The sequence below is a fragment of the Penaeus monodon genome, chromosome 44 (assembly GCF_015228065.2).
Source record: "Penaeus monodon isolate SGIC_2016 chromosome 44, NSTDA_Pmon_1, whole genome shotgun sequence".
Classification (NCBI taxonomy): domain Eukaryota; kingdom Metazoa; phylum Arthropoda; class Malacostraca; order Decapoda; family Penaeidae; genus Penaeus; species Penaeus monodon.
Window position 1 is genome coordinate 5,084,476 of NC_051429.1, and position 16,188 is coordinate 5,100,663.

General features: G+C 33.6%; 2 protein-coding genes across 2 annotated transcripts in view; both read right to left on the reverse strand.

Moving 5' to 3' along the window:
• Positions 1–7,672: 7,672 nt before the first annotated feature.
• LOC119568493 (gastrula zinc finger protein XlCGF8.2DB-like) lies at positions 7,673–8,109 on the reverse strand. The gene has a single exon (XM_037917029.1). The coding sequence runs from the start codon at positions 8,050–8,052 to the stop codon at positions 7,762–7,764; it is 291 nt and encodes a 96-aa protein (XP_037772957.1). The 5' UTR covers positions 8,053–8,109; the 3' UTR covers positions 7,673–7,761.
• A 287-nt stretch (positions 8,110–8,396) lies between these two features.
• Positions 8,397–16,188, reverse strand: part of LOC119568555 (zinc finger protein 888-like) — a 10,351-nt gene continuing 2,559 nt past the window's right edge. The window contains exon 2 of the mRNA XM_037917097.1: positions 8,397–8,960. Within this exon, the coding sequence (XP_037773025.1) occupies positions 8,397–8,960 (564 nt within the window). The remainder of the gene's footprint in view (positions 8,961–16,188) is intronic.

Below are 16,188 nucleotides of genomic sequence, written 5' to 3' on the forward strand. Positions count from 1 at the left end.
GATAAGGAAATAAGATGTAAGTTTAATTTGTGATATGTGAACAAAATAAAAAAATGTTCTTGATTTGCATATTCCCCTTTTCTTTTCTTATCCTACAAAAAATAAAATATTATTAACTTATATTATATCCCGAAATCCCTTGCCCATTGTTGTATAGGAGGCTTAGGAGACAAAAAATGGGGTCCAAAGGGGGGATCGCCCGTACCTTGGACCTCAGCCCTCTCCTTAACTAATTTTGCATGGTCTTCTTTTCTCCCCCTTTTCCTTTTCCTTTTCTTCTTAATTCCTTCTTTTCATTTCCAAAGGTGTGAGAGCTGTGCTGAAAAGATGAAAGGCTGGCTATGTGTCATCATGAAGGGCCCTTCGGAAGCCATGGGCCACAGTACTCTTAGTTAACTGTCTAGGCCTTATCCTCATGGGGCCCCTGAGAGATGGACTTTTTCCTCTCCCCATCTATGCCAGGGTCACCATGGATAATAATAAAGATGTTTTACCCTTATTAGAGGCATTAAGGCTTGCCCCTTCATCATCCAAACCTATCTAAATTTCTTTTCATTGGTTTCCAGACCTCTTCTTCTCCTTTAGACATGACTCTGAAACTAATCCCCCCCACCCCTTGAAGTTACTGTTAACCCTATGCATTCCAAATTATCCACTCAGGCCATACTCATCCTACAGTGTGCACCCCTTTCTCTCTCCCAACACTCCATCTTTTGCTCACAGTCTTCATTGTTGACCCACAACCCCCTTATTACTACCCCTCATCCTTATTGTTCTCATACTATCCTCCCAGTATACTGCCAAATATCCTATTACTTCATCTTCCTCCCGCCCCCATCCTCCTACTGCTTCCACTTCTACAGACCTTTTGAGTACCCTTTTTGTCCCAGCCAAGGGGATCAATTCTTTGTGATTCCCCCTACAGCCCTGCACTCTGACAAAAGGCAAGGTTTCCTTTCACAGACATTTTTATCATTCATGCCTTGTCACAAGCTCATGTACTATTCCCCTGACGCCTCATGGAAAACCTTTTACCCCCAAACCTCTCCCCCCTTTAATATGGTCCCAGAACTTTTTCCCATCTCTCCAAATAACTGTCCTTTTAAATAAGGACTTGTCAACTTGAAAAAAAACCTGTTCATATGCCCATGACTGTCAGTAAAGTGCTACACTATTCCCCCAAGGGCCCAAAACCAAGTCCAACACCTTTTTGCAAATTAGCTTTCGTAGACATGCCCCCCCCCCCATGGGGTTTTAATTTTGGTGGAGGTCCCCCCTATCAAACCATATCGACCTTTCTCTTCAATGTCAAAAATTTTTTTGAACAGCCACCAACACTGCCACCCACAGCTTGCTGCCCCTAGTCCCCAACCTGGAAAGGACCTTTTAAAATTACTCTGTCAGACACAGTGTGAAACTGATTTTGGCTGCCAAAAATGTTTTTATAGTACTGCCTTGTTTAAGCCGAATCTGAGGTAGCAGTTTTTAGATTCAAACTAGGGCCTCACTCTGCATAAAGGCCCGACAAGAAGATACCAATGGGCTTTTCTCTTCTACAAAAACCAAAATGTACTTCCTCGACTCCCCCCCATCTTCTCAAAAACCTCAACATTCCCCCAAATATCTCTTCCCCTTACCCCCAACCCTCTTATCTCACTCCCTCTTCCCCCTTTTCAAATGCCCTTTCCCGGGCAAATCCAGATACTACAATCTCTACCCCTTTTGCTAGTGCTGACCCCCCTTTTCACTTCCTGTCGCACCAAAAAATTAAACCTTTAATATATAAAATTAAATATATAAAATGTTAGATTTTTGGGTGGAAGGTAAAATGAAAGGAGGGTCACATAGCAAATGGTAGAGATTGTAGATTGGATTTTTGTCTGGAAAGGGGATTTGACAAGGGGGGAGAGGGGGTAGAGATAAGAGGTTTTGGGGTAGAGGGGGAAAAGATACTTGGGGGGAAAGTTGGGTTTTTTTGAGAAGATGGGGGGGAGTCGAGCGAAGTACAGTTTTGGGAAATTTTTAAAAGAGAAAAGCCTATTGGGATGCTTTTTTGTCGGCTTTGCAGAGTGAGGCCTAGTTTTAATCTGAGAACTGCTACCCCCAGATTCGGCTTATAAGCAAAGGCGCTACTAAAAATACATTATGGCAGCCAAAAAGTTGGCACACTTTTGTAATGGCAGAGTAATTAAAATGGTCCCTTTCCAGGTGGGCACATAGAGGGGAGAAGCGTGTGTTTCAGTGTTTAGGGGCTGTTTAAAAAATTTTTGACATTGACAGAGAAAAGGCGATATGGTTAGATAGGGCGGCACCCACCAAAAAACCCCATGGGGCGGTCATGTCTACAAAGCTAATTTGTAAAAATGGTGTTGGACTTGTGTTGGCTCTGGGGGGAATAGTGTGCATTTTACTGACGTCATGAGGCATATAAAAAAGTTCTTTTCACAGTTGAAAAGCCTATTGTAGAAAGGACGTTTTTTGGAGAGAGGAAAATAGTTCTGGTAAAAATTTTAAGGGGGGAGAGGGGTTTGGGGCAGAAATGGGTTTGCCAGTGAGGTCAGTCGGGGTAATGTACGAGTTGTGACAGGCTGAGATCAAAATGTTGTGAAAGGAAACCTTCCCTTTTGTCAGAGTGCAGGGCTGTGGGGGGAATCAAAAAGAATTGATCCTTGGTGGAAAAAAGGGTACTAAAAAGGGGTCTGTAAAGTGGAACCCGTAGGGGTGGGGGGGGGAGAAGATAAAAGTAATATGGATAGGGCAGCTACTGGGAGGATAGTAGGAGAAAATGGGGATGAGGGGTAGTAATAAGGGGTGGGGGGGTCAGACAATAAAGACTGTGGAGCGAAGAGGAGTGTTGGGGAGAGAAAGGGGCACACTGTAGGAAGTAAGGGCCTGAGGGAAATTTGGGAAGCATGGGTTAACAAAAAACTTAAGGGGTGGGGGGGTTAGTTTCAAGTCATGTTAAAGGAGAAGAAGAGTCGGAAAACCCAAAATAAAAAGAAATTTAGATAGGCTGGATGATGAAGGGGCACCCTTTAAGCCTCTAAAAAGGGTTTTAAAAACTCTTTATTTTTACCGGGGACCCTGGCATAGAGGGGGAGAGGAAAAAGTCCATCTCTCGGGGTCCCCAGGGGATAAGGGCCCTAGACAGTTAAACAAGGGAACTGTGCCCAGGTTTCCGAAGGCCATTCATATGACACTACCACCTTCTCTTTTCAGCAAGCTCTCACCCCTTTAGGAAGGAAAAAAAGGAATTAAGAAAAAAAGGGAAAAAGGAAAGGTGGAAAAAGAAGCCCATGAAAAAAATTTTAAAGGGAGAGGGCTAGGCCAAAGGTACGGGCGATCCCCTCTTTGGCCCCCTTTTTTTGTCTCCAAAGCCTCTAGACAAAAATGAGAAAGGGGTTTTTCGGGATTTTAATATAAGTAATAATTTTTTTTTTTGTAGGTAAAATAGAAAAGGGGAATATGAAATCAAAAACATTTTTTTTTTTAGTTCACATACACAAATTAAACTTAATTTTTTTTTCCTTATAAAATTATTAATCTACTGTCCGTTTTTTCAGTGCTGCAAAATCTATAGACAAAAAAAAAACACATGTATATTTATATACAAAACATGAACACCACCACACACAACCAAAACCACACACACAAAACACACCCCAACCACAATATATATAAATATATATATATAATATTATTATATATATATATATATAATACCTATCTATATGTGGTGAGTGGTGCATGTATGTGTATATTACATGTATATCATGTAAAAATATTTTTACTTTTATAATATATAATACAAACCATAGTTTTATTAAACTCAAGACAAAAAATTTATATTATAATATATTATATAATTATAATATATTATATTATAAAATATATATATATATATGTGTGTATTATATATTATATTAAATAAATAAATATATATATATATATATATATATATTTATATATATTATATTTTAATATATAATTATAATTATATATATATATATTATATAATATATATATTATTTTTAAAAATTATATATTAATATATATTATAATATAAGTTGCAGACTCAGGGCCCAAATTTCCCACGAAAAGCATAGAAATGCAAGTAAAGGTAAAAAGAATTTTTTCTTTTTAGGATAAAAAATGTGAATGAGCTGTTACCCCTTTAACAGACTTTTCCCCAGAAAACAACTATACTTTAAAACTGCGACACACACACACACACACCACACACACCAAAACACACACACACACACACCAAAAACATATTTTAATATAATATATATATTATATATATATATATATATATATGTGGGACAATCAAAAATTTTAAGATAGAAATAAAAAAAATAGACTAAGAAAAAAGAAAAAAAAAAAGACAATAAAAAACATCAAGATAGGAAAATTTTTTGTAAAAAATTTAAACATTAAAAAAAAAAAACTGCATAAATACGCATACATTTTGTTCCTCTTTATTATAATAAAATCATGTTCAAGCTAAAAACTTTTTTTAAAAGGGCCCAAAAATTCCATTCACCATATTAAGTGGCAGAGGACAGTTTCCCTTTAAATCTATGCCAGGAGTATCCCTGATCAGGACATGAGTTTGCCCAAAAAAATTTTTTGGGAGACTCTATACCATCATAGTGCGAAAAAATTTTATGGTTAAAAAAACTACACATTAGGTGTATCCTATCTATATACGATCTAAAAATTTTAAAATATATATATTATATTAATATTAAATATAATATATATATATATATATTTTTAAAAAGGGTTTTAATGGTTAAGGGTTTTAAAAGAAAGAGAAATGTGCTAGACATCTAGGTTCATGTAGCATTATTTAAATGTTTGGGAAGGGGGGTTTGATTTATTTTAGTTGTCTAAGCGGCAAAGAATTGGTGAGTGAAAGGGTTAGGGTGGGTGGGGGTAAGGAGTAGATTAGATGAAGGATATGTATCGTTTTTAGGAAAGAAAATAGGTTTTTTGAACAGAAAGTGTGGGGTTCTGAAAGGGGTTATAGGGTTTGGGGGGTCGGTGAAGGGAGGATAGTGGGGGAAAGCGAGGGAGGGGTTTTTTCAAACGTGGGCCGATAATGGATGTTGGATTTAAAGGGGGAAATTACAACGTGCAAGGAATTGGTTTTTTAAAGGGAGGGTACATAAGGTTTTTTTTAGGGTAAAATTTGGGTAAACAAAAGGGAATGTGGGGAAAAAACAAAAAGAAAATTGGGTATTGGAGGATGTGTTGAAAGGTTCTGAAGGATACAATAGATGACTTAAGGGGAAAAAGGGAAGGAAGGCAGGTCGGGGGGCGGAAACGCGAATATTCCAATGAAGGAAGTTTACTTTTCTGATCTTGAGGGGGGAACAGTTTTGAGGGGGGAAAAGGACGAAGGTCTGAGATGGGAAGGTGTGGGTTTTGGTGTTTTTACTAGGAGGGGTATTTGGGGGTGAGGAAGGGGAACTTGTGACATAAGGGGGTTTGTTGATCCCCGGAGGGGGTGGGGAAGGGATAGAGGGGAGGTGGGGGGGGGATAATGTGGGGGGGGTTGGGGTCGGGGGGGATGGCGTGTTGGGAGGGGGGAGGAGGGTGGGTTAGGGGGAACGTAGGAGGGGGAGGAATCAGCAGTTTCTTTTAGTGTGGAAGGGCAGGGGTTTAAGATTTGGGGGTTGAGTGTCAGTTTTCATTTGGTAATCTTGAAATTTTCAATGGTTTTTTCTTTGAGTTGGTTTGGGAGTTTGGGGGGAATAGGGTTTCTTGTGGGGGGGGGAAAAAGGGGTGGTGTCTCAAACAAGGATAAAAGGGAAGGTGGGGGTGATTGTGTGGTAGGGAAAAGGGGGGGAACGTTTGTTTGTCGTTACGGGTATACGAGGAGGGAGAGGGGAAGGTGTTGGGGTTGTGGTGGTGATTGAGAATCTGTAGTAGAGATTGGAGTTCTGGTTTAGGATGGGAAAGGTTTTACTGGGAAGGGAGGAGGTAGAAAGGGGGGTTTAATGTAGGGGGGGGGTTTAGGGGAATTGGTAGAATGGCAGTATTACTGGGTAAGGGTAAGAAGAAACCACGTCGCGTGCTTTTTGTCGGGTTACGAGTGTGAGTCCCAAATTTGAATCTGGAGTTGCTACCTCAGACTCAAATTGTAGGGGGGACAGCCCCCATAAAAACTATGGGGGCCGCCACAGTTGCACTGTGGTGATTTTGGGAGGGCAGTTGACGGTATGGGCCCGGTTTGGGGCCATAGTGGGCATGGCTGTGGAAGGGAAGTTTGGCTTTGGGGCCCCAGCGCCAAAAACAATTTTGGCACTGAGTGGAGGGGGTTTTTATGGACGAACAGGGGGGGAAGGTCATTTTGGCTATGTTTTGTGGGTTTTTTTTCGATTACCTGGGGGGGTGGGGTAGCATTTTTACTGACGTTGCATCATAGTTGTAGACAGGCAAGTAGGCTTCCCACAATTGCCAATCTTTTGTCATAGATGGGCAATTTTCTGGGGAGATTGAAATGTTCCGGGGCAAGATTGAGGGGGGGGGTTCGCAAAGGGTGGGTTACCATATTGTCTGTTATTTTGTTTTAAAGCTATAGTTGGTTTGGGTGTTTCTGTGACAAGACGGGAGCGTGGGTCGGCTACGGGAAAAAGACTTTACCTACTTTTTTTGGAGACATTGTTGGGAAAAGAAGGGTTTGTCAGAGTGGGGGCGTGGGGGGATCACCAAAAAAAAGGGCCCATTTGGGTGTGCTGAAGAGGGGATTTAATTTGTTGTAGGATAGGGGGAGTCCGAAGGGCGGGGGCGTGACAAGGAGTAGTGTTGAGGGGGGTAGTATTTGGGGGGGGGCAAAAGGCTGTAAAGGTTTTAAATTTGGGGGGATGGGGGGTTTATGTTGGGGTTTTTTGGGGGGAGAGGTGATGAAGTTTAGGTGCTGGGAGGTGGAAATTTTTCTTAAGAATTGGTTTTTGGCTACTGTCTAGTAGACTTTATGGGGGGGGTATTTTTGCAGTGTTTTGGGGCCCTGGTCAAAGGGGGAAACCTGGGTCAGGGAATGGGTGGGTTTTCAGTTGGGGGTATTTTATAAAGGGGGAAGCCTCATTGCCCCTAATAGTGGGGGTAAGTTTTTATTGTGGCCCTGGGAAGCTGGATTATGTTTGGGGATAAAAAAATCCCCCCCCAGGTCCCCTGAGGGGGAAGGGCTAGAAAAAAACAGGGAATACCGTGCCCCGGCTCCTCAGGCCGTTTTAGGGGGCACAAAGTCAGCCTTTTATCCTTTTAGCACGCCTCACACTTAGGGGGGGATAGCAGAAAGGGTTTTGGGAAGGACAGAAACGAAAAAATGGGAGGGAAAAAAAAGACCATGCAAAATTATTGAGTCGAGGGGGGGGTCCAAGGGTTGGGAAATTTCCCTATTGGGCCCAGCTCCCCTCCCAAGCCCCCCCCCGCAACAACGGGCAAGGATTGGGGGGGTAAATATAAAGAGTCCGCAAATTTTGAACTTTTTTTCCCATTAATGTCAAAGGGAAATTTTCCCTTTTTTGATAAAATTGTTACTCTCTTTCATCATCTGATTCGCCCTAAACTGTTCCATGAAAATCCTTCAAATCTCACAGCACTAGACTCCTTTTTTTTAAGTACTTCATATGGAGCATTTTTTTGAGAAGGCCTTGTTCCAAATCTCACAGCTGTATAGCTTTTTTTTTGGTGTGTACTTTCATATGCCTTACTAGTTTACTCTTCTCAGAGAAGGCCTTGTTGCAAATCTCACAACTGTAGGGGCTTCTCTTTTGTATGTGCTCTCATATGCCTTACTACATGACTTTTTGCATAAAAGGCCTTATTGCAAATCTCACAGCTGTATGGTTTCTCCTTTCTATGTATTCTCATATGGATCTCTAGACTAGTTTGATGTGAGAAGGACTTTTTGCAAATCTCACAGCTGTATGGCTTCTCTTTTGTATGTACTCTCATATGACTTCCCAAACGATTTCTCTGTGAAAATCCCTTGTTACAAACCTCACAGCTGTACGGTTTCTCCTCTGTATGTATTCTCATATGACTCACTAGATTAGCTCTAAGCGAAACGTTCTTGTTACAAATCTCACAATTGTATGGCTTCTCCTTTGTATGTACTCTCTCACATGTCTTGCTAGACTAGATTTTCTGTGAAGTCCTTCTTACAAATTTCACAACTGTATGGTTTTCCCCTTGGTGTTGTACTCTAATGTGCGCTACTAGGTGACCTTTTTCAGAAAAGGCCTTATTGCAAATCTCGCAGCTGTATGGCTTTTCTTTTGTATGTGTTCTCATGTGTCTCACCAGATTATTTTTTCTTGAAAATGCCCTGTTGCAAATCTTGCAGTTATAAGGCTTCTCCTTTGTATGTACTCTTGTGTGCTTTAAAAGGGTGACTTCTCCAGAAAAGGCTTTATTGCAAATCTCACAGCTGTATGCTTCTCACTTGCATGTATTCTCATATGTCTCACCAAAATTATTTTTTCGTGGAAGGTAGTGTTGCAAATTTCACAGTTGTATGGCTTCTCCTTTGTGTGGACTCTCATGTGAATGCTGATATGACTCTTTTGAGACAATTCCTTACCACACACCTCACACGCAAAACATTTCCTTTTGGATTCCACTTTTAGTTGTGTTTCCTCCTTCAGTCTTTCCTCACACATCACTTGAACCCCATCTGATGAATACGTCTTCCCACAGTCCTTAGCCCTAAATGACACTTTTGACATGTCATTACAATCATGAACCAAGTTACTCGAGTCTTTTGCATGTACCTCATGTTTTAGATCATGAAGATCATGATAGAAATGACTTTCATGCATCACATTCACATTACACACATCATTTCTCCCTTCATCCCCATCTAGTGGTTCCTCTTTTATTTCAAGGCATGTATCTTCAGTGACATCTTCGCTGAGCTCTTCTTTGATACTAAACTCCCTGGGCGCCTATTTCCTTGCCCGTAAGTAGAGCCAAAGTCATCCCATCACCGACGAAACTCATCATCACCCTAAATGGAAAATAAAACAAAAATAACAGACTGCTTTAATGGCATTCCTAAAAAATTAAAATCTTAAATACATATACATAACTATAAACATATATATTATAAGATATATATCTAAAATAAATATATATACACATATATTTAAATAAATATATATATATATATATATATATATATATATATATATATATATATAATTATACATATATATATATATATATTATTTGATAAACATAATATATATATAATAATAAAATATAAAATATATAATCTATATTATATATATATATATTTTATATATTAAATATATACTCTTATATAAAATCATATAGTATACATATTTATATATATACATACATATGCATATTATACATATTTTCATATATGTATATTAAAGATATTATCACATATGTATGTAAAATATATACATATACTTTATATATATACATATATTATATATATATAATAATATATAATATATAATAATATCTATATATATATATATATATCATATGTACAAATGTATAAATAAATAATCATATACATTTTTTTTATTCACTGAATATATTATAAATTGTGAATATGTCTTTATATATAATATATTTTATATAATATATATATATATATATATATATATATATATAATATATATATACATATATATTTTATATATATATATATATATATATATATATAAGTTAGACATATATGTATATATAAGAAATATATACTTAATACATACATTTTCAATCATAAAATATATTCACACACATAAATATAAATGTATATGTACATATATACTTGTGTATAAATATATATACAAATGTATAAACACACACACACACACGCACACACACACACACCACACACACACACACACACACACACACACACACATATATATATACATATTATATAAATATACATATATATATATAATATATTATATATTTTATATATATATATATATATATTATATATATTATGAGTATAAATATATAAATGTATAGAAATAAATGTATAATTGTATAAATGTATGTATAAAAAATAAATGTATATAATACATATATATTTTATTGATAAATAGATATACACATATGTGAACACACACCACCCCACACACACAAACACACACACACACACACCATATATATATATATATATATATATATAGATATATATATAAAATTATATAATATATATATATATTTTATGTATATAGATTAGATATAGATATATAGATATATATTTATATATATATATATTATATATATATAATATATAGATATATATATATTATAAAATATATAATATGTGTGTGTGTGTATGTGTGTGTGTGTGTGTGTGTGCATATATATGTATAAAAAAATGAAACATATATTAATTATACATACATAAATAGTTTACATATGTATAAATAGGCATACATATTTTACACACATACGCAACACACACACACCACACACACCACACACAAACCCACACACACACACACACACACACACAATATAAAATATATATATATAATATTATAATAATAATATATATATATTTATATTTATATATCCCATTTATATATAGTTTATATATATAATATATAAAATATATATATATTTTATAAATTTTAATATAATATTATATTTATATTTTTTATATATTTGGAAGCATACCATTTATGTGTATGCAAATTAATATATGTATATATTATATTTATAATTTTATATATATATATATATATATATATATATATATATACATTCACATATATAAATAAACATGTATCTGTATTAGTATGTAGAAATATATACACATATGTATATGCTTATATGATAGTATTTATATTTAGTTTAACAGGGCAAATATGAAAGTATTATATTTAGAGTTGACCTGAAAAAATATGATCAAGTTACAATACACAGATGTGACCTTCTTAACTACCGAGTTTCGTATATCACCCAGGGGTCGGACAAAGACGCGTCCCAGGCAGTACCCGCGACTTTGACCTTTCTGGAGAATCTGGTCATTTCTGCATCATAGGAAAATCACCCACAAAGACCGATCGAAGGTCGACGATCCGCAGCCAGCCAATCAGGAAATAGCGACCTAAGCTGACACTTGGATCAGCCACACCTATTTTCCTGTAAGACGGGTCATTGCCCTGCCTAGCGTGCCGACCCGAGATAAAAGACAGTAGCAAAGACAGCAAGGACACACTTGGTCTACCGACCTCAACTGCCCACACCAACCTCCAATTATCTGCACCCACGAATTGTGTACCAGTGCTAATTTTTAAATCCTTATTTCCAGAGTCATTTCTTGTCACTATATATTATATCATGTCTATATACTGTGATTAGTGCTAATATTGATTCTTATTTCCAGAGTCATTTCTTGTCACATATATATCATATCGTGTCTATATACTGTGATTATATATATTATATCGTCCCTAAATACTGTGTTTATTGAAGTTATAATATATTGTTATTGTATCAGCTGCTGTGTTTGACACCAACCTTTTATTTCTCTGTGTGGATATTAGAGTATTAATAGTACATATGTATATTTATATGAATTAATATTATTTATATAAATACATATATAATTTTATATATACATACATATACATACATATATATATATATATATATATATATATATATATATATATATATATATGTCTACTAAAATATTTATAAGATATAATATAAATGTACACAAAATACACATATACATACATATACATATACACATATATACCCATGTCCCGTGTTTACCCTACATATTTACGATATGTACATCTATATGTACAATATCCCATATACAAAAAAACTCTCTATCTCTCCATATATGTATTACATATTATATATACAAAATATATATAATAATATATTTTATATATATTTTAATATATATAATATATATATATATATATATTTATATATGTGTAGTTATATGTTATATCTATATATACACACATACACATACTAATACTTGTCAGTAGATATTTGTGTGTATGTGTATTTCTGTTTAAATAGTTATGCATATAAATGTTTAAATAAAGAGATGTGTATATTACACATACACACAAAAATCTACTGACAAGTATATAGTATGTGTATGTGAGTATATATATATATATACATATTAAAACATACAATATATAAATATATAATATATATATATATATATATATATATACACAATAATACATATTCATCCATATATTCATATATATATATTATATATATAATATATATATATATATTATATATATATAAAATATATATATATATTATATATATATTTATATATGTGTATGTTTTATGTATATATTATATATACACACATAACATACTATAACTTTGTCAGTAGATATTTGTGTGTATGTGTAATATACACATCTCTTATTTAAACATATATATGCATAACTATTTAAACAGAAATAAACACAACATATATGATATATACAATGGGATTTATATATATAAAAGTGTATATATATATATATAATATATATATATATATATATATATATATATATATATATATATAAAAGTTTACATATTCAACATAAAAAAAGTTTTACATCCCATATATATATCATTTGTTCATCCAGCCCAAAAACAGATCTGCACAGGACGAGTTATGAGTTGTGTCAATGACGAGCCTGGTTTGGCTTCTCACCAAAAGAGGTTTTTAACCAATAATTGATTTTCTAGATAGATGAATGATTAACATGTTAGATCTCGTCAGAATTTCCTTTAAACCACCTTGTAATCCAGGGTTTAGCCTAACAGAAGGTCCAAAACACACACACACACACAAAACACACACACACACACACACACACCACACACCACATAATATATATATATTATATATATATATATATAATTAAAATATATATATATATATAAAAGTCCAATACAAATATAACTTTTTAACTGAATAACTCAGATCTTTGAATAACTCAGATCCTTGAATAATTCAGATCTTTAAAAAATTCAGATCATTGAATAATTCTCTATCTATCTATCTATCTATCTCTCCCTCCCTCTCTCTCTATTTCTCTTTCTCTTTCTCTCTCTCTCTCTTTCTCTATCTATCTCTCCCTCCCTCTCTCTCTTTATCTCTCTCTATCTCTCTCTCTCTTTTTCCCTTCCTCTCTTTTCTTCCCTACCCCCATCCTCTCTCTCTTCTCCATATGGTAAAGATTAATTACATTAGTATATACATATCTGTAATGTATATATATCAAATTATATTACCATATATTTTTCTAGATTAATCCAAAGAGATTAGAACATCCTGAGTGCAAGGAAGAGTGCATATTTGACAGAAACCAACACATCTACACATTTCTCTTCATCTTTTTTTTTTTGTATTTTTTTTTTTTTCTTTTCAACCCATTAGTTAATTTTTTTTAGCCACAAGTTATTATTATTTTTTTTAGACCTCCAGTTATTATCATTATTATTATTATTAATATTATTATATTTTTTAAACCTGAAGTTAATTTTTCTTTTTTTTACCTCAAGTTAATTCTTTTTAACTTATAGTTAATTTATTTTTAACCCTCAACTTAATTTTTTTATCTTTTATTTTTAATCCTTTAGTTAATTAAGATAATTCAGTTAGGAAAACACACTCATCTCCTAGGCTAGGAAAGTTTTTTAAGGTCTTATTATGATCTTTATTTAATAATTTTGAGTGTTTTTTGGCAAGAACTTCTAGCTTATCTTTACCTAAAATGTGATTAAAAAATTATTATAGATCCTTTTTAGTAGTTTTGGAGTTTTTATGAATTTGGCTTGTCTTTACTTGAAATGTGACTTTTTTTAAACCTTTATAAACCTGCTCCCCTTCCCCCCACCACCAACCAAAAAAAAAAAAAAAAAAAAAAAAAAAAAAAAAATCCCATGTCCCGAATATTGCAAGGGATATGGTGAAAAATATAGGAGAGAGAAAAAAATTTATATATATATATTCCATTTCCTCTAGAATTAGCATACAAGAGGTTGTTGCTCCTGCTGGAGCGCCAAAAAGGAGAGGCAACCCCCCAAAAAAAACTCAATCACGGCTAAAAATTCAAAATTACAATTAAATATCTTCTTTCTTGCCAAATTTAAAAAGTAAAAGGGAAAGGGGATAATAAATAATGAAATAATAAATGATAAAAATAAGATAATAAAAAAAATGAATAGTAAATAATAAAATAATTAACAATAATAAAAAAATAAATAATAATAAATAAGTAATAAATACAATAATAATCATTTTATTTTCTCCTATCTATTTATCTATCCATCTATCTGTTATCATCTTCATTTTATCTACATGATTCCCCTCTATCTATCATCTATCTTTCTATCTTCTATCTATCTATCTGTTGTCTATCGTTTATCCATCCCTTCTTCATCGATCTATCTATCTACTTTCTTATTTTCTTTATTTTATTTACTTACCTCTTTATCTCCTCTTAATTAATCTCCTTCAATCCTCTCGGAAAATCGAGAAAAAAGACAAAAAAAAAAGATACAATGATTAAATAAATATTTTTTTCTTGAGTTTAAGGAGCGAGCTTTTCTTTGTGCCTTCGGTAATTTTAAATCCGGATTAATTTACCGTTGCGTAAGGAATCCGGGTCGACTTGACGTTCGCGGAGGGAATCCAGTGTGTACATATTTTTTGTATATATGATATGATATATATATTTTATATATTATAAAAGTGTACCACACACACTATATATGGTGTGTGTGTGTCGTTGTCGAATATATGTAATGTTATATAGAACATATAAAGTATAATCTCTTCTATCTATCATCTATCTATATATATAATAATATATATAATATATATATATATGTGTGTGTTGTGTTGTGGGTTGTGTGTGTGTGTGGGTGTGTGTGGTGGGTGGTGTGTGTATGTGGTGTGTGTTGTGTGCATTTTTTATATGTATATTATATATATATATTATATATATATAAAATTTTTATAGATATATATATTTTATAATAATATATATATTTTATGTATACATTGTATAAATTTGGATATATATATAATTATGCATAATATATATGTATATTGCATATTGTGCAAAATTTTTTGCATATATATGTGTATATATGTATATATCTGTATAATGTAATATCAATTTATATTATGTATATTGTATATATGTATGCATATATGTTTTATATATCTATAAAATGTATATCATAAATGTGTATGCATATATGTGTGCATATATGTATACAAATATGTATTTTAAATAGGTATGTATACATATGCAAAGTGTTTATTTTATATATGTATATTGTATGTATAGGTAAATATATGTATATGTATATAGGTATATATATTTAATTATATATGATTATATTATATAAATATTTATATGTTAAAATAGTGTTTTATGTAATATTTTATTATATATATATATATATATTATATATATATATATATAATATATATATATATGTTTTATGTATATATGTAAAATATGTATGGAAATGGAATAATGCAATTGCCGCATTGATATCGATAAATAAAACCTCCCTGACCAGGACTCGAATCTTTGGTCACCCGGGTATGAAACCGGAGGCCAGTGCTAAACCAAACCGGGGGGGGCCACACGACCAACTAAAGGAGTGTGCAACTAAGATCTTTTAGCTTCATAGACATTACCTATCTACTCATACTTGATTAATGATAGCGAAGTTTTAAAGCTCACTCCCCGTGGGCACTCGGTGGAAATTCATTAGCAATTCAAATCCCAAGTCAGATGTACCGAAGGTGTATATATATATAAAGAAAGATGGAATAATGCAATGTCGCATTGATATCGATAAATAACAACCCTCCCTGAACAGGACTCGAACCTAGGTCACTCCGGGTATGAAACCGGAGGCCAGTGCTAAACCACCGCGCCACACGACCCACTAAAAGGAGTGTGACTAGGTTTCTAGCCATAGAATTACCCATCTACCCTACGAGTAATGATAGCGAAATTTTACGCTCCTCCCGTGGGCCTCGTGGAATTATTGCAATTCAAATACTAGTCAGATGTACCGAGGTATATAATGAAGATGGATAATGCATGCGCATGATACGATAAATAACCCAAACCCTCCCTGTCAGGACTCGACCTAGGTCACTCC

Coding starts and splice junctions, on each gene's coding strand:
- LOC119568493 (XM_037917029.1), bottom strand. CDS start 8,052: ATGAGAATACATACAGAGGAGAAACCGTACAGCTGTGAGGTTTGTAAC.